The 18,654-nt window shown below is 43.8% G+C and overlaps 1 protein-coding gene across 5 annotated transcripts in view; it reads left to right on the forward strand.

Annotated features, from left to right (window-relative positions):
• The window catches only part of FRMD4A (FERM domain containing 4A), a 275,296-nt gene that overhangs the window by 192,772 nt on the left and 63,870 nt on the right, over positions 1-18,654 (forward strand). For all 5 annotated transcript variants that reach the window (XM_059847481.1, XM_059847480.1, XM_059847479.1 and 2 more), the window contains exons 5-7: positions 4,265-4,349; positions 8,692-8,748; positions 11,210-11,232. In XM_059847481.1, coding sequence (XP_059703464.1) covers positions 4,265-4,349; positions 8,692-8,748; positions 11,210-11,232 — 165 coding nt within the window. The remainder of the gene's footprint in view (positions 1-4,264; positions 4,350-8,691; positions 8,749-11,209; positions 11,233-18,654) is intronic.

The following is an 18,654-nucleotide window of genomic DNA, read 5'->3' on the forward strand; positions in this document are numbered from 1 at the left end:
TGTATCCCAACAAGATCAGAGTCAGCCAGCTGGGAAAGATGTGAATACAAGTTTTTGGATTAGCTGGCTCCCACCAGACTCAAACTTCTTAAGAATGAGGATGGTATCGCTGCCTCAGGAAGTATAGACACCTGAAGTAGACAAGACATCCATTTGCTGTGGTCATGTTTTGAAATACCACTGTGGTAAAGATCACAGTGAAACATTTTTACCATTTGGCAGGTTCTGCTTGGAAGTAAACACATGGGCTTGTGCTTTCAAATGCTATGACAGTCTATCTGCCCAGTCAGCAACTCAACTGCAGAGAGCCTGGTCCCTGCTAGGTGATAGATGGCCAAGTTCAGGCTGGCAGGATATGTCTAGGGCTGAGTGTCAGAGGCAATGCTAAATATTTTGTATTTGACAGTTTCTTTTGGTGTATGGAGATCAGGCGTGCTGCTCATTTTTTCTCTCACTGTGCACACAAGCACCCCACCAGCTCAGGGACTTGGCAGTCATGAATTCCTCTATTCCCACTGCAAGGACAGAGCACTAGTGTTCAAATACCTTCCCAACACTGCTAAAATTGCCCATCTGCACACACACACACACCCCTGAGTTCACAGATAAGACCAGCAGCAGCAGTAAGGGATTCTCCATTTCCTGAAGAACCATTCATCAAACTGCTGAGTCCAGGACCCAGTCAGGCATTTCTCTGAGCCGTGAGTCAGAGGTGGGTGGGCCTGTGTGTATTGCAAGGGAGAAATTGTGGTAGTACCAGTTTCCCCTCACCCAAGGATCAGGAGTTTCCACAAGCACCACTGTGAGGCTGTTCGTGGCTGGTTACGATGGGAATTGCCATTCATCACAGCTTGAGGGGGCTTAAGCTGTCTCAGAGAAAGTTGTCACTTAACCAATGCTTAACAGAGAGCAATCTGATCAGTATGAGACATGTCCTCACAGCTAAAAAGCCGTAAACATTTCAGATGCAGCAGCTTCTGAAGTCTTCCAAGACACCTTCTGCAGTGCTCATTATTATTTTCCTGCTGCTGAGAGGGAGCAGCTAAGATAGGCACTTTGTGTTCATTATCCAGCATAATATTCACTGGTCTATTTAATTAATGCTTAGAAAATGTACTTGATGAATTACAAGTTACTGGGGGTGGGGAGGGAGGAGGAATGCAGAAATAGATTAACATTGGCTGATCTTTTAAATTTTCTCCCAAATTATTCCTTTGGTTTTACACTCACCAAGTCTCATGGGGTGTTCCCCCTTCCTGCAGGCAGCTAATTTCTCAGAGGCACAGTTGCTGGCTATCGAGGAACCTCTTGTAGGAGCTGCTGGAGGCAAAACTATTTGCTGAGTGTGTATTGCAAGAGATGCAGGTAGTGGAGCAGAGGTCTTGGACACATTGTATTGCCTATTTCCCTGTTCAACCTATCCATTATATCCCAGGCACATCAGCTTCACATCACAGGAAGGAATGCTGCTCTCTGGGGAGTCCTCAACAGAAATCTGAGAGCTGCCTCTCAAAACTGATGATCTTGAAACATGCCTTCAAAGGCTCCTAAGCTTAGCAGGCAAAACAGACAGAGGGGGGCAGAGAAGGGAGGGGTGTTTTCTAAGCCCAGCTCAACAGCCCAAGTAGCTAAATGATTTTCTGAAGGTCACAAAAGAAACCTGTGTCCAAGTTGGGAATTCAACCCAGATTTTTGTTTGCTTGGTTCATTGCCTTAGCAGCTGGATGCTCCTGCCTGCCTCCTTAGTCATTGACACTGGTCATTGTAAAGTGTGAGTTCCTTCACTGTGCTCGTAAAAGATGGAAACAGGAGGAGATGGGACAGAAACTAGTCGTAAGTGTACCAAAAAAAAAAAAAAAGTGTCTTTCCCTGCCCTTTTTGTTGTTACTGCACCAACTGTGAATTCAGGGTAATATACTCCAGTTCAGGTTTTCTGAGCTTGTCACATAGAAAATCCCACAAGAGTTCCCTCTGCAAATCTGTTTTCTCTTAAGTAGCACCAGTTTCCTGGTGCACACGTTCCACATTTGTCTGGGTGCATGTGTGAGAGCCAGTAGCTTTCCAGCTCACTCTCCACTCTGGATATCGCTTGAGAATTGGGTTTTCTTTGTGAGATGAAGTATCATGTGCAGGCTCTGTGCTCCCAGAGACTTAATTTTGTACAGAAAACGATCTAGGTCCATGTGGAAAGCCTTGGGAAAAGCTCCCTGCAGCCTTAAGAAATGCAATATTGCCCTCTAGTGATGTTGAGAACCGTCGCGTTTGAGCTGCTGAAACAAAAAGCTTTTGGGCTAACATTCACTGGGATTCAAAATGGAAAAAATGTTCTCATTTTCTTCTGACCTTGGAATAAGAAAATCCACCACCATAACTCGGAGAGCACTGGTAGCAGTGATAAGAAGAGAAGGTTGTTCAAGAACCACAGAATGTGTCAAATTAGCATCATTCTCCATTAATTCAGCAGGTGGGAAGCCAGCTGCACTCAGAGAGTGGATCGAGTAAGAAGGTTCCTTTTTTAATGCATCAGTTTTTGCATTTATAAAGCCAAGTATTTTCTTTATTTGCAAAGAGACCACTTTAAGGACAGGAGGTGAAACAGTGAAAACCAGAAAAAAATAAGAAAAAATTTAATCTTTTTGCTTCATCATCACTACATTCAACTGGTTTTGGTGTTTTGTGGGTTTGATTGGTTGCTGGTGTTTTCTTGGGGTTTGTTTTATTCAGGTTTTATTTTTATTTCTCTTCTGAAGGGGGAGAAGGAAGGGTTATACAGGAGCCCCTCAGCAGATGAACAAAATGTTTCCCTCACTCTAATAAGCAAGGAGTTGTTTCTGCCTGTCAGGAAATAAAGTGTTTTGAGGAGGCTTCAGAAGACATTTAGGAGCACTACAAAGCTTTGACCTCTGCCCCTAAGAAGGCTGCATTTAAGGCCCTGGACTCTGCAAATAGCTGGATGTGGACAATCCCTTCAGGACTTGTGTGAAGCCCCAGGAGTGTCTGCAGGTCTGTCTGTTCCCAGACAGCGGGGTCAGAGAGTGGGGTTTCTCTGTAACTGGACCCTGCATGTCAACCCAGATTTCTAAGGAATTTGGGTTTTTAAAAGTCCCTGGTGCACACACCATTTCCCTGGCACCTTCCCTATTCTAATTGCCTCTGACAAGGCACGATAGCACTGGAATTTATGTGAGGAATGTTGCTGTCACTGCACTGCAATTTGAAGATCACTACCAAACAGCATTTAATATTTATTTCATTTTCCTTACCTAAAACACTAAGTAAATGCAAAATTCACCTTGTTGTAAACCCTAAGTAAATGCAACACTCACTGAACATAGCCAGGCTTTCTCTGTTTCTACAGGAACACGTAACATACCTCTATAGAATGATCAGTCATTAACATTGACAGTATCCAGAGCATTTTTTCCCCCCAAACAAAGAGATCTCAAGGCAGAATTAAGGACAGGAGTCAATTCTCACAAAGCTCTCACAAGGTTCATTGCCAAAGCATCAGATCTTCAGAACAGGCAGGACATGGAGTGCTGAATAAATTCACACATATCATGGGCTTTCAACATAATTGCAAATATTTGGGGCAATAAGCCAATGCAAATGAGTGGGCTTTTCTGACACTGAGGGTTTGAGCTTTCTCCTGAGTTCTGAGAAATCACTTCAACTCAAAAAAAAAATTAGATTATGATCATTTCCTGTCATCCTTAACATTGTTATTCATGGTACTGGTAAACTGTGCAAGGTTAGTAACTACTGTCTTACTGTGAGACCATAGATCTAATATGTAAAGAACCCTTTATAAAATTTGCTTTATGCAGAGCTGAAGGGGACAGGGAAGGAACGCAGAAGTGCATTTCTGTAGATGAATATTTTACAAGATATAGGTTAACAGAACAGAATTTTTGCACTGGGTAAACGAGTAATGAAGAAATGATGATGGTGAAAAAGTGATGGCAAATGAAGGTGAAGCTTATGGAAAGAAAAACAGAATAAAGGTTTATTTTAAAGGATTATTTAGAACCTAAGTCATCCACTTGATGATCCAGTTCCTTTAGTATGGCTGAGGTGGTGGTGACTGATCACGTCCTGGAGTGTGCACTAGCCTCCTTCACCACCTCCGCCTGGTATAAGAGAAGAAAGTTCATTTTTAGCACATTCATCATGATTCAATTGACCACATTTTTAATTGAATAAGTGCATTTCTATGTTTTGCCCTAGTTTCCTCGTGTCTCACCCCTCTTGCTTTCCCTTTCAGGTTCTACATTGAAAACATCTCCTATCTGAAGGACAATGCCACCATCGAGCTGTTCTTCTTGAACGCCAAGTCATGCATCTACAAGGTGAGCACTTGGGGAGCTCTGGGAGGCACTGGAGTGGGCTGAGACACCTGGATCTGCATTTCCTGCCCCAAAATTTACACAGTTCACACCTGGACTTCCAGATACAACCTTCTCCTCCTTCTCTTCCTCCTCCTCCTCCTCCTTGCACGTTCCCTCACTCCTCTGTCTCCAGCTGCCACCTCATTTGGCAGCAGCTTTCCTGTCAGAGGTAAAACAGCCCTGGAAGTAACTCGTGTGGCTGGCAGGAAGGAATCTGCACTGCCAAAATTATAAACTGGCTTTTATTTAGACGGAAATATCTGGGTTTGTGTTGAAAAGGCGCTCTGGGCCGAGCAGCTGCCGTGAGGGTTTCCGGCCCGCAGAGGGCGGCAGTGCGGCGCGGGCGCCATGTTCGGGGACGGGCAGCGGCGTGTGTGAGGGGGGAGAGAGGGAGAGGGAAAGATGGAGTGGCCTCAGTTGGAAGGGAACCGCAAGGATCGTCGAGTCCAGCTCTTGGCCTTGCACGCATAAACCCCAAGAATCCCACCATGTTCCTGAGAATGTTGTCCAAAGGTATCCTGAGCTCTGTCAGGCTCACTGTGTGACCACTTCCCTGGGGAGCCTGTTCCAGCGCCCAGCCACCCTCTGGGTGAGGAAGCTTTTCCTGATATCCAGCCATGTGTCAGATTCGTGTCACTCCCTCGGCATGTCACTGTTCTCCAGATAAGAGTTCAGTGCCTGTCCCTCCACTTCCCCTCGTGAGGATGTTGCAGATCACTATGAGGTCTCCCCTCAGCCTCCTCTCGAGGCTGAACCAGCCAAGTGACCTCAGATTTGTGGGACAGGAGGAGTGTATGGGATTATATGTGAGTGGGATAAAGGTGTCTGTGGATATGCACCAAATATCACCTTGTAGAGGAACAAGCCATGCACTGAGAAATGTTTTTGTATGAGTAATTGTCTTCCCTGGTCCACTCCTGGAAGACCAGGCTGCTGTCCTTGGCACTGCCCCTCAGAGCAGCCCCTTGCCAGGTAGTCTGTGCCAGAGATAAGGCATCCTGGCACATCCTCAGCTTGGAGGGGTGCCCACAGCAGAGCCAGGAAGCTGATTCCTCTCATGCCACAAGCCACCTGTACATGGCAAGGTCTGGAAAATCAACCAGCCCCAGACCACGCTGCGGTGGAGATTGGCAGTGTGCAGACTCAGACAGGTGGGCTGGATGTCTGGGACTGGGAGAGGTTTGTCAGCAGCTGGGATTCCCTGGGAGGATCCCTCCTACCTCCCTCTGTGCTGGCAGAGGCCATTCCTGTGACTCACCTCCATCTGCCAGAGAGGAAGTGGTAGGAAAAGACAGATGTAGTCGGGGAGAGATTGTTCTGCCGTTCCACAACCCTCAGCACGTTTGTCACCTGCTAAGCCAAGTAGATTACACCAAATCTGGAGCCTCACTTGACATTTATATGTCCTAAAATACATGGACACTAACTTTGTATTTTCTAAAATGCAGGGCAGAAGCCAGAAAATTCCTTTTTTTCAGTACCCAGGAACTAGGCAGGGCTGCTGAGCTGAGCTGTGCAGTGCTTTGCTCTCTGGCAAGGCTGCAATTAGATGTGCTTAGTCAGCCCTCTCCAGCAACAAGCTCAGTGAGCATCACGTTTTGGTTCCTGGGGAAAGTTCCTTTTTGAAGTACTGCCAGGAAAAGCTTACACTGTTGTTCTTTTTTTGGAGAAAGCTTAATAAGAAGAGGGGAACAAAATAAAGAAAACAAAGTGCCTACAGATCTAAGTGGGTCTATTTTAGTCTGACCTCTCCTGAAACCATTACTTTGCACATTCAAGTTGAGCGTCTCTATCCAAAAATAGCCCTGCTGAAGTCCCAATCTCCCATGCAGATCCTTCCCCATTTGACTTCCAGCCACAGTAAGCCATTCTGTGCTATTGAAAAAGGCACTGAATTTGAAAGTTGGGTGCAAAGTGTCTTCTAAGGCTCGGGGCGAGCACCCAGCCTGGCAGATTCCTCTTAATGTAATGTTGTGGGGGATTTGTGTTCAAGCACAGCCAGTGCTTGTCATTCCTGCAGCTAGCACATGATGTCGCATGCTGCCAAAGCTTGAGAGCTTTCTTGTTCAAGCACCAAAAGTTTCCTTATTGGACTTCCCATGGATACCTCCAGCCCTGGCTCCCCTGCAGCCCAGAAAGATAAATGTGTATGAAACAGGGAAAAGTCTGGGATGCTAGCACAGTGTTAGGAACTAACACTGTCGATTCTCCAAACACACATCCTCAAACATCCCCTTGCTCAGAGTGGGAAAGAATAAAAATGAGGCCTAGTTTGGGGCTGCTGGTCACTGGGTTGCCAGCTGGCCATGTGTTGGGTGCTGTGCTCCTCTGGCTGTGCCCATTGCCCCCACTCACCAACCCTGTTGAGTGGTGAGACATTTGTGAACCCACACACCCAAACCCTTGCATAGATCAGCAAGCCACTTTTGCCAGAAAGGCCAAGCCACATTTTTACTACCAAAGCAGACAGGGCTTGGCATCAGGCACTGTCCCTTGATCAGACAGGCTGTTTAATGACTCGCACGTTCTGGCGTGGGTTTTGGCCTGTGCCAGCTAGCTCTGCCCCAGGCAGAGATCAAGGCACTGATCAAGGATGTGCACCTGTTCCAAATAGGCAACACAGTGGTGGAAACCCCATCTGGGACTGGGGGAGAGAGGGTGAGCGTTTAGTCATGAGCTCTGCTGCACCCCATGTACCCTTAGGGCCAGAGAATGGGCTCTGGCCCACTTCACCTGCCAGTTCAGACTTGCCAGAGCATCGACACATCGTTGCTCGGGCTGGTTTGTCTGTGCCATGCCTGGTGCTTCCAGACAGGAGGAAGAGCAGGTGCCCTGATTCTACTCTGCGTTGCCCTTTGCTATGGGATGTGCCTGGTAGCCCCAGCCCAGCCCTGCCTGCAGCTGAATCAACCTCTTGCACCAGCCGCTTCCCTTGGCACAGGCTCATCATTGGTGCAGGTGCCGGCGTGACTCAGGCAGCTCAGCTGAGAGGGGAAAGGCGTGTTTATCGCCCATGGCAGAGCTGCTCTTCACTCCCCAAGGAGTTGTTATGAAAGAGGTGAACTTATTTTAAAAAGCTGGCACTATTGTAAGCTGAGGACACCTGGATCTTATCCTGTGTTTTTGTTCTCTTTGTTTTTGATTTTGCCAGAGACAAGCCAATGCAGCAATTGTGGCTTGTAAATGAGGTGTGGCCATGAGTTGGCTGGAGCATGGATCAGAGCAGTGATCTATATTTAGATCACTCATTTCTTGCCAGATGAAGTAAAATATTAAAAACAGCAGCTTAAATAAATACAAGAGAAAAACCACTACAGGAATGAGCTGAACAGTGACCTGGGCCATGTCCATAGGAGACAATGTAGGAGTTCTAGTTGCAGAAAAGAGACCTAAACATTATCTCAGTAAAAGCCCACTAGCTTCCCAAAGGCAGGGACCTGAAAGTCAGAAATAGCATGCTTGGCCTCCAGAGTAATGCTTGTGCCTCCCATCTCAAGCATCTTTGATGCTCGGACTGCATTCTGCACATTCAGTCAGAGCAGTGCCTGGCTCAGCAGAGGAATCCTGAGAGGAGCTGTTCTGACTATCAGTGTTCTTCATGTGACCATGGTGTCCAAGTAAAACCCTCCAAGACTGCTTTCATCAGTGGCAGGATCCTATAAAATGGAGCAAGGAAGATCTACCAGAAGACTTGCTGTCACAGCTAATTCTCAAACCACGCCCAGCTCAGTGCTCTTGGGGGGGTGAAAAGGACAAAACCAGGGCTCAAATCTTGCAAGAGCAAATATGGTTCATTTTCATTTGAGTTTACCTTTTGCAAGGGCCAGAGGAGTCCAGTGGGGGCTTTGATACCACCTCAGTGTGTCAAATACAAATTCTCATTCCTTGCTTCTGTGAGCCAAGGACAAAGCTGTGTTCCCTTGACCCATGATCACATCTGAGGGCAAAAAAAAATCTATATGCTGGACTGCTTTTCACTAAATCACACAAGAAAATAAAATGTACCCTGATCCTACCCCTTCCACCTGCCTTTTCCTCACATCTCCCCCAGGAATCCCTTCATGCCACATCCAGTTATGCTTCATTAACCAGCACATTACACTGAATATTTGGCTTTTTCTGTATCTGAGTGGGCAGGTTCTCCCTCCCTTTTGTCTCCAGGAGCACAGGGAATACTTTGAAGCCTAGCCAAGGGAGAAAACTGGCACTGCATGCTTCACCATGCAGTAGTTAGGAGGAGATGTATGTCCTTCTTACAGCAGCTCAACTCTCTTTTTCCTTCTTGTTTTCTTCACCTTTCAAGGAACTCATTGAGGTTGACAGTGAAGTGGTGTTTGAACTGGCTGCATACATCTTGCAGGTAAGCACCCACCCTCTCTCACTTGGTGCTTCCTCATGCTGCATTAAATGTTTTGATTTACCAAATCCACAGTGGCTGTGTGGAAGTGTAGGAGTTCCCCCAGTTGCAGGAAAAAGATGTCTTTGCACAGTTTTCATTGTTTCAGTCAAAATGGGTGTAGAAGGCTCTCAAACTAGACCTCCTCGCTCAGGGAGCAGGTACTACTGCTCAACATTTTGCATACAGAAATGGTGTTATGTTTGCACCAGCACAGATATCCAAGACTCTGGGGTATGATGTACAGCCAGAGAAAATCCAAGTGATGAATGCAAATTCCTAGGTGAAATCCATATGCAATGTTTTTTTTTTTACTTGCATTTGTTTTCCCAGTGGGGCTTGGTCCTCTGATGAGCTACATAAGCTTCTACATATGCAACTGCCTGTATTCTCCAATGTGGGCAGAATGGTTTAAAGACCTTTCTAAATATTGTCTTTCAACGTTCCACTCTTCAAGAAGAGGGAAAAGAGTCAGAGAGCAAATGACCAAGCAGTGTTTGGTAAATGTCTGGTTCCCAGAGGGAACCTTTTCACAGTAGTGAGGGTGGGTTTTATGAAAGTTCTCTTTTTAGAAGCATGACTGTGGGAGCAGATCGGATGTAATTCTCAGATGATCCTTGTTTCCCCTCTCTTACAGTCTGTAGTTTTAATTTTGTTCCCATCAGCCATGAAGCTATGAGGAGCCATGTGAGCAGACAAACCAGCTCATCAGACTGCACTAATAAATAACAATGCACTGCACTTCTAGAGCACTTGCCATGTTAAAGATGTTAAAGAAGCAATTAATGTGTAGGGATTTGAACCTTCATTAAAATCATTTATGTAACAAGAATGGAGCAAGAGAGTCAGGATGGAGGACTCAATTAGTAGCACATTATAGAAATCACATATTGGCTGTTGGGGGAATACACATCAAACAACGGGCTCATTGTGAGGAGCAGCAGTGGGGTTATGAATCTATTGTCTGCTCATCCTAGTGAATAACTTAGTGCTTAGTAATTGTACAGCCAGACCCAGAGCTGTAACTAACCCTTGTTGCTGGAATTGTTTCTTGCCACAAACACAGGATGTTACGCTTATTCCTGTAGTAGTTTGATGTGTAACTTAATGAAAACAGTCAAAACAAGCCACACCTTTGCTGCCCGTAACCAGAAACTCCTACAACACGTTTGTGACAGGATCCAATCAAAAGAAAAGGAATCATACTGCATTTTGCTCTACTTCTTGCTGCAGCATTTAGGTCAAAGCACTGAATTATGACAAATATACCCTACAAAATTGGTTTTTAAATTCAATATGCTCACAACCATGCAGGCAAGAGCATATACTTTGGGCTTTGTTCTGTGTTGAACTGTAATCATGACATGCTCAAAGGCTCCTTCCTATGAACCAGAGAAGTGCTTGTCTGCCCTTCAGTTCACTCAGAGGGAAATGGAAAGAACGTAAAGGTCTGTCAGAACTCAAGTGATTTAGTCTGCAGCCCTATTTCAAATTGTTTTATTACTAGAACAAATTAAAGTACCACTAGAGCTCTGAACTTTACCCCAGCCTCAGGACTGAAACACCACTGGACATGGGCTGGCAGGTTTTGCGGGTAGATGAATGGATGTAAAGACAAAAGACCTGAACACAAAGCCCAGTCCTTTTGGCAGTGGAAACTCCCTCACTGCACAAATTACATTCTTGCACTGTGCTTTCTGTGTAGCTGGTGGCAAATGAGGTGCTTTAGCATGAATCATATGAAAGGCATATTGTCTGTGGTAAATGGAAAATGCAGAATGTGTGCTAAATCTATTGCAGAGGGCACTCACCAGATTCTGAGGATTCTCCACGTGTGCAGTAAGACTAACTGCTGTGGTGGAACATTATCCAACCCTTTAATGTCAGGCTGTGATGGTAATAAATAGAAGTATCTAGATGTACAAATCAGGGAGCTAAATACTTCCCCAAACACCCAGCAGGGGATTAAGAAACCTGTGTCTTGCATCTCTTTGAAAGCTGACAGTGAGAAAGCTTTATGAAAGTCTAGGTACTAGAAAATGGCCAGAATACTTGCAAAAAAAGTCAGGGGAGTTGCAGTCTCAGAGGCTGCAAAACCACTGAGACTTCAGAGATTTTCTAGTAATGTAGCACCCAGAATTTCTTATTTACTGGCATTATTTCCTGTAGCATCTTAGGTATCCACAGCAGAATGAGGAATCATCTGGCCCTGTATTAGATTTTTTGTTTGTTAATCTGCCCAACTCACTGTATCATGGCACTTGACATTAGATACTGGTTCCAAAACCTGCATGAGGAATCAATTACAACAGGAAATTGCTGCTAAATGAATTTTGCAAATGGAAAGTCTTGAACAGCCTTTTCTTCTCTTTTTTTTTCCCTGTTTTTAATTATATGTTTTTGATTTCTCTTCCTTGTTCTACAGGAGGCAAAGGGAGATTTTTCAAGGTAAGTGAACTTAAAAAGTTTTTGCCATTGTGTGATGTGAGAATAAATCTGGTAAAGTTCCTGTGTGAGACATGCAACTCAGTTGTAGCAGCGTAGAAACAGGATTGCCTCTGTTAGCAGTGCAACTGTGTGAGCATGGCTAACATAGACATCATCTTTCCTGACAATTTCTTCACCAAACACAACCTTTGCCCAGAGCATGCCTTGCAAACAGCATTGTTTCTGATTTTGTTGTTGACAAATCTCATTATGTGGTCATGAAGTTCAGGAAATAGACTAGTCTTCGGAAGGAAATTGCTACGGAAATGACTCTAAAATCACTGTTATATCACAGATCCTGCCAGAGGCAGCATTAAAATTCCATCACTAATTGATATTTCAGTTTCAATTTGGACAGTTCTCAAAATCATTGATTCGATAATTGGTTTTGTTGAACATCTGCTATCCCTTGAGCCAAATCTTCAGACTTACTGTAAGAAATTCAATGAGGTCATTGTACTTGGTGTTTCAGAAGACTGTTAATGAAATGCCCAAGAATTTTCCTGTAAGTTGACCATGTCTGTGATTTACCCAATTAGTAGCAGCCGAAGGTCAGATGGGTGTTTGGTGTCTCATGTGAGAAATGTGGAAGTTCTTAGTGTGAAGCTCAGGAGAACTGACAATGTTAAAAATTTCATATAATCTGGAGGACCACAATATCCATTAAAGTTAGTTTCAGAGAAGAAAAGAAATGGGCAGTGGAGTTGAATTGTCAGGTGAGCCTAAAAATTGTCTTAATTTTGTCAGCATTGCAATACACTGAAACATGACTGTAATGATAGGAGGCCGTGAAGAAAAGGCAGATTCCCCTTTCTGGTGGATTGAAACTTCCAGCCAGCTAAAATGGTGCCAAATCAGTGAAAAGGAACTGCATTGTAGATATCTCCTGCCCATCATGGAATCTGAGATGACATAAGGTAGCCCTTGCTAAAAGGAAGTTTAAGCTCTGCCTTGTCATTTCTCAAAACTTTAATGCACTTGCAAAATCCCGACTTGCATCTGACCACAGAGACACAAACCCAGTCTTGCTTCATTTTTCAGTTTTGCCCAAGTTGGAATAACTTGGCCATCAGCACTGTGGATTTAGGGGGTACTGGAGTGCATGTGACTCTGACTTTTCAGTCTGGTTTTCAATACACTGCCGAGCACTCAGTCCAGAAGAGTTGTGCCAACCAAAGTTTTGCCGTTCCCACCTGTGATAAACCACTGGTTTTGCTACGAAGAGCAGTATTTGTTTGCCAGAATGTCTTGGTTATGGTGAAAACACACTCAGAAAGTGTACATTCAGACTATGAAACTCAGAACAGAAAAGAATCAGATAGTTCAGAGCAATAGGACTAAAAGCATTTTATCTTCAAGTACCCATTTCCAGACCAGAAATGGAAACAGCTGCTGGAAAGTATCCACCTGCTAAAAGTTGTGTGATTTCCCTTGTAAAAGGAATGGTTGAGTTTATCACAGTGTGTTTCTCTAGACCACAGAGAAATGAGGAATCTTGTCTGAGTGCACAGAAGATAGCTCAAGCCATGGTGTTAACTGCTCCCACCACATCAGTTTGGCTCTCATCACCAGGCCCATTAAAACAGCTCTGATTTTTCCCCCTGCAGATCACAGTGGTTTGAAGTGGAAAGGGGATTCCTTACATCCAAGTCAGGCAGAGAAGGAGTGTCATAATAACAATTTGAGGGCACTGCCAGGGATCTTAGTTTATAAATGGACTTTGGGGACAAAGCAATCTGCTAGTTTGAAGGCTGTTCTTGGAGGAAGGTATAAGAATGCTTCCCTGATCCTCTGTGGTCTAGAAGACTTGGCATCTCCCAGGGATGTCTGTCCAGCAGCTCCCATCTAATGTGCACTGACACAGGTTTATGTGCTGGGTGAGATCCAGGTGCTACTGAACATGAGGTTGTTGTGGTCAAGATTTTTGCCTGCTGAGATTTGTGGTTATTGTATCAGCAGTGTAAAATCTGGCAGGCAAACCAAGCCTCAGGCCAGCCAGAGGAACTGCAGGTGAAAGCAAATGTTCTGACTTCTCTTAGGGATCAAGTTAGCTTCAGTGTCTGAAATTAGTTGATGTTGAAATACTGTTTAAAGTAGAAGTGGCTACTCTTTGAGACAGAGAAGCTTTGCAGTTGTGATTGTCTTGCTGCTGAGATTTAAAGATGATCTGTTGCGCATGGCAACATATGTTGTGTGAAGGCTGAACTCTTGAACTCTTTGTTTTTGAAGAAATAATTTAATTCTAAAGGGTTGCATGCTTGGAACGCAGACTGCAGCTTTCCCACACCTGTCCTGTCTACTGCCACCATCAGATTTATAGCCTGTGAGAGTACGAGTTTCTCTCTGGCCCCCATCCAGAAAAGTGCATAAACTCTGGCTCATTGGTGGTGATGGGAGAATTGCTGCTCCCCATGGGAGCCTTCCTGTGAGTCACTGCTGATCACCTCAGGTGCTGGGATAGTCAAAGCCAAACTGTCACAGCTCCAGCTGTGTGTTGGCACCTGCCCATGGTGGCCGGAGTGGGATTACCTCCAAGCCCCACTGCAGCCACGTGGAGGATCTGCAGCTGGTTCAGGACTCTTGAACGCATTTTCAAGTCTGCTCTTTGGGCCTCATGGGAACTCAAAAAGCAGAATCAGTCTTACAAACTCTGTCAGCTTTCTACCTCTGTGAACTGATACATCCTCAGTGACAGCAGCTTCCACTGCTGCTTTTGAGGAAATCATCCCATACCTCAGAATAATCACTGTGCTCAGAGTACTCCTTTTTCCTTTTCCAAAAAGCAGCTTGTGTCATTTCAAACACGATCCTTTGGCAGGACATTACCATGCATGAGTCTGTTATCACTGCTTCTTGTCACCTTGGGCATCACAGTGATTCCCAGGTTTTGCTAAGCGTGGGGAACACAGTCCAAATCACCCTCACCTGTCTTGAAGTAAAATGCCACTACAGCCCTGACAGATGAGTTTAGCAGCTATAGTGAGGAATTCTTTTAAGTCCTTTACCATTTCTAATGTGTGTTTCATTTCAAAAACAAGTTCATCAGAAACTCTGAGTTCCTGATCCTGTTTAGATCAACTAAGTATTTCTAAATGTTTGCTGTAAGTGGCCTCCATCTCTTAGTTATTCAGACAGAATGAAGTTTAAAATAAAAAGCTTTTCTTCTTAAGAAGTTCCTAGTCCTCTGCACTAAAGAAGAGCATTTTCACATTACTGAAAGAGAATGCCCAAATGCTTCAGCTGACAAGACTTAAATATGTTTTCTTTTAGTCTGGAACATACCATTGAATTTCAGACAATCAAGTTTCCTTGTTCAGCTGGTTTTCAGGTGGAACCAGACACTTAAGATTGGACCTGTGCTTTTCAATATTAGCTGCAAACATTTTGACTTCAAATGCACAGAATTGCATATATAAGGGTCCTAAACTAGTATCCTGCAGACAGATCTAAAGGTTATTAGCTCAAATTAATCTTGTTTCTAGTTGGGAGCTGAGTCATGCTTGGTTGGCAGAGCATGGGCAGGACAAATTTCAGTTTCTTAGATGGACACAATTCCTGCAGGTGTGACTCTCTTTAGGTCTACATAAAGGAATTACCAAGGCTGCCCTGGCAAATTTGTGGGAATACAGCATATTGTTAAAATAATTGGGATTTTTTTTTTCCCTAATTTAATCCTGCCAGATTGAGAGTCCAGTCCCAAAATCTCTGGGAAACTCAAACCAGCTTTGTTTTTAAATGTTCATAGTTCTTCAGCCTTAAACAGCTTGTATGAAATGGCATATACAGATCATTTGTCCCTCTGTTTGGGGATGGGAAAGAAAAACCTCTGAGTAAAACAAAATCCTGAACCACTGCAGCTACTTCCTTATTGCTAGATTTCTTCCAGTTAAAAAGTATGAGACATTTCAATTGAACTCCAAGTGTCTCCCAGCAATATATGAAAGAATAACAAGGGAGGAAAGCTAACAGCCAGTTTCCTGCTAGGCAGAATTTCACAATAATTTCAACATTTGGGCAGATGGTAATCTCACATACTTTCAGGCTTACTTTTCTTTCTGTGTTACCAAGTGACATTTAACCAATTAGAATGTATTAAAGGGTTAGAAAACTTGGGCTGCAATCTTGCAGCCTAATGGTAAAGATCCTAAACACTGTATTTTGAAAAGTACCATCTAATCTGAGAATCTCAGAGTATGCATTTCCTCCTGCATTCTACAGAATTAATTACCATGCTGAAAAGAGTTGGTAACTTTAACCTGCAGTTTTGTTTTGTTCCTGATCATTGTTATTACACATGCTGGAAAACGTATGGATTTCCTGAGACAACTGCATATGTAATCTTGCTCAAAATTATTTTAGACAATGTGCAAAAACTTTTTTTTCACAAAATTTTTATGAAGCTCTAGGCAGGCTTTTTGCCCACCTGTCTAGATAAAGATACTAAGAGGTGGTGATTAATTTATTTGGACAAGACTCATTAAACAGGCAGTACCAGAACAAACCCAAGAAAAAGGAGTTCTGTTTTCTATGTCCATTGTTAGTCAACCTTACTACAGCTTTCTAACCAGCTTTCAGGAACCCATGCAGATGGCTTTTCCAGTTCAGTTTTCATATTGTTATTCAGTCCTTTAAATATTACCATTATCACCATAGGAAAAAAAAGAAATAGAGTGGTCTAGGGGACACAGAGAAAGTGTGTTTGGAGTCTTTCCCCCACATATTAATAAATCTGTCTCCTAAACACCCTTCTGAATATATCAGCCCTGGAGACTGGACACTTCCGAATATAAAATAAATGCAGCACAAGTGACCGGATTAAACAAACACTTTCTAAATACAGTAATAAAACAAACACACTGAAATATTTCACTAGAAAAAGCATGAAAGGCAGTAAAAAACCACTTGTGATCCTGCTGGAAACATTTTAAAAATTGAGGGGTTCAGTGTTTTAAAAAGAGCCAAGAGGAAAGTGACCCCGTGACCACTAGTTCAAATGCAACCTGAGTAATTTTTTTTTCCTTTTATTGATTTGACATCTTTTGGGGAGTCTAAATTAATTTGTCTTGAGATGAGTCTTGCCAGAAGGCTTAGTGAATGCATGGACCACAGAATGAAATACCTTTTTGTTCCTGGAAGTGATTACCTGACTTTTGAGGTGCTTTGAGGCTGAGGTACTATCCTTACAATATTTTCTAGGTGCTGAGCAGAAATGTTAATCCTGCCCAACATCACTAAGAATGTCTTTTTCTCTGATTCTTAAAAGACCTTGTCAGAGCATAGGCAAACTTTGTGCCTCACTGACAGAAAAAACAGAGCTGACTGATGTTAGCCCTTTCTTTTATAGGAGCCATTACTGACTCAGAGTTTTTCCCAGACTCTCAGGGATCGTTAGTCACCACTAATCTTGCCCTATTTGATAGATTTCTGGGCTCAGAAAGTCCCTGTTTGGAACTCACTCTGTGCTTTCCCAGAAAAGTTTTGGAAATCTCTCAACTTCCTTCTCTGAGCAGCCAGCTTCAAAAAATCTGAATTTGAGGGCAGTTACTTCTGCTTGTACTCTGATTGTCCCAAGTTCTATTATTTTTTCCCAGTTTCTTTCAAAATGTCAAAAACCTCAGAGAGCTGAGTATGCACATGCTGTGGAGGAGACAGCTCTTGGCAATAAACTCTAAAAAGCAGCAACTTGTTTTCTAGGCTGTCAGTCACAGAACAGAGCTTCCAGATCAGCAGATAACACAGTGCAGAGCAGCTTCATGTTCAGGCTTGTGCAGATATTTACCTGCCATGGAAGAATAAATCTGAATAGGCTTTGAGCATTTGCACGTAGAAGAGAAGAGTTCTCTGATGGCCAAGTGACCATGGGATTTGGGCAGGAGTGGGTGTTCAAACACTGTCAAGAGAAATTTGGCTTGGCATAGGAGGTGTTACAGAGGGGTTTTCCATGTGCTTAGCATGGCAGCAGTTGCCTCAGTTCTTGTGTGCTATTCAGCACATCTTTACTCTGCAAAATTTGAGCCTCCTTGAGACTTGGCCATCTCTCACAGATTTGTCCTGACTAGAAGTTTGGTCCTGTTTTGAAACTACTTAATTGATTGTCAAGGAACTACCATAATAATAAATAACAAATGTCTGTAGACATGCCCAAAATGCTTGCTCCAGGATTTATGTCAGTGGTTTACCCTGTGGCCCAACCTAGCAATTAACCTGCAGACTCCAATTAAGACGAACCCACCTAGGTCTCAGGCAGAGCCTGCTCCTGGGATGTGCAAAGGGAGAAATGCTGTGGGAAGATTTTTACAACTGAAGCAGTGTCACTTCTCTACAAGTCAACATACAGACTGTCCCAGAGACAAGGATGAAACCCAGGGTGATCTGGGATGTCCAAGAGCTCCTCAAATCTTTAGCAGATGTCAGGATCTCTGGACATCTTTAGCAGATGTCAGCAGCCAGAGAGGTCAAGACTACCTGTCTGCCTGTCTACCGGCCTCATGGGAGAAGCCAGTGGGCTGGGGAATCTGGAGCTCTGGAAGAGGTATCTCTCTGCAGCTCCAGGACAGCCACACGTTTGGGTAGGATAAAGGAAAGGGTATAAGAAGGCAGAAAAAGTTGCTGGAACAAAGTAAGCCAATAAACATGAATTCTTTGGCACTCCTCCGTGTCCTGTCTGGCCCTCTTGGCTGTGTATTTCTACAATTTTAAAAATTAATAGCAGCACTGCCTTCCTTCCCAAGCCTTTGAGGCTTTTTTTTCCTATGTGCACACAATTCCATGTGTGTTTAAAAGTGGGAAGGGAGGCATTTGGGGTTTGTAGGAGAAAATCCCACGGTTTCATCTGTGAGTCTGCCTTCCATTTGATGAGCTCTCCCTGCTCTGCTGCACAGTGATGCCATTGTGGCCACTGGAGATTGCAGAGAGAAGAATGTTAGTGAGGTGGTTGTGTAGGAAGGTTTTGTGTAGCAGGACCCAAATTCAAAGTAGAGTCTTATCAGTGAAGGTGTTATTCAAAGGACAGGTCACTGGGCAAGAGTTAAGAACAACCTGTGATGCTAAGAAAGCAAATTATTACTTTTTGCAGCAGTTTATAAGGAATTAAATAAAGATGTATAGTTGCAGCTGAAAGCATCACTTTCTCTCCCCTTTGTTTTTTTTCCCTATATGAACATGTCGTGACACTCTGCTCAGTGACATGTGACATGGTGGCTTTTGTGTCCAGTCACTGGTAGGAAGTGCTTCAACATAAGCATCTGGGAGAGCTTCTCTCCAATTTTGATAATAGAGGGAAAAGTTAACTGGGCAGCCATAAAACAAATAAAGAGAGGAGAAAAAGGAAACCCCAGTGCCTTTTGTTAAGAAGGAACAGATGTAGAACCATAGCAGCCTGCC

The sequence above is a fragment of the Haemorhous mexicanus genome, chromosome 5 (assembly GCF_027477595.1).
Source record: "Haemorhous mexicanus isolate bHaeMex1 chromosome 5, bHaeMex1.pri, whole genome shotgun sequence".
NCBI lineage: Eukaryota > Metazoa > Chordata > Aves > Passeriformes > Fringillidae > Haemorhous > Haemorhous mexicanus.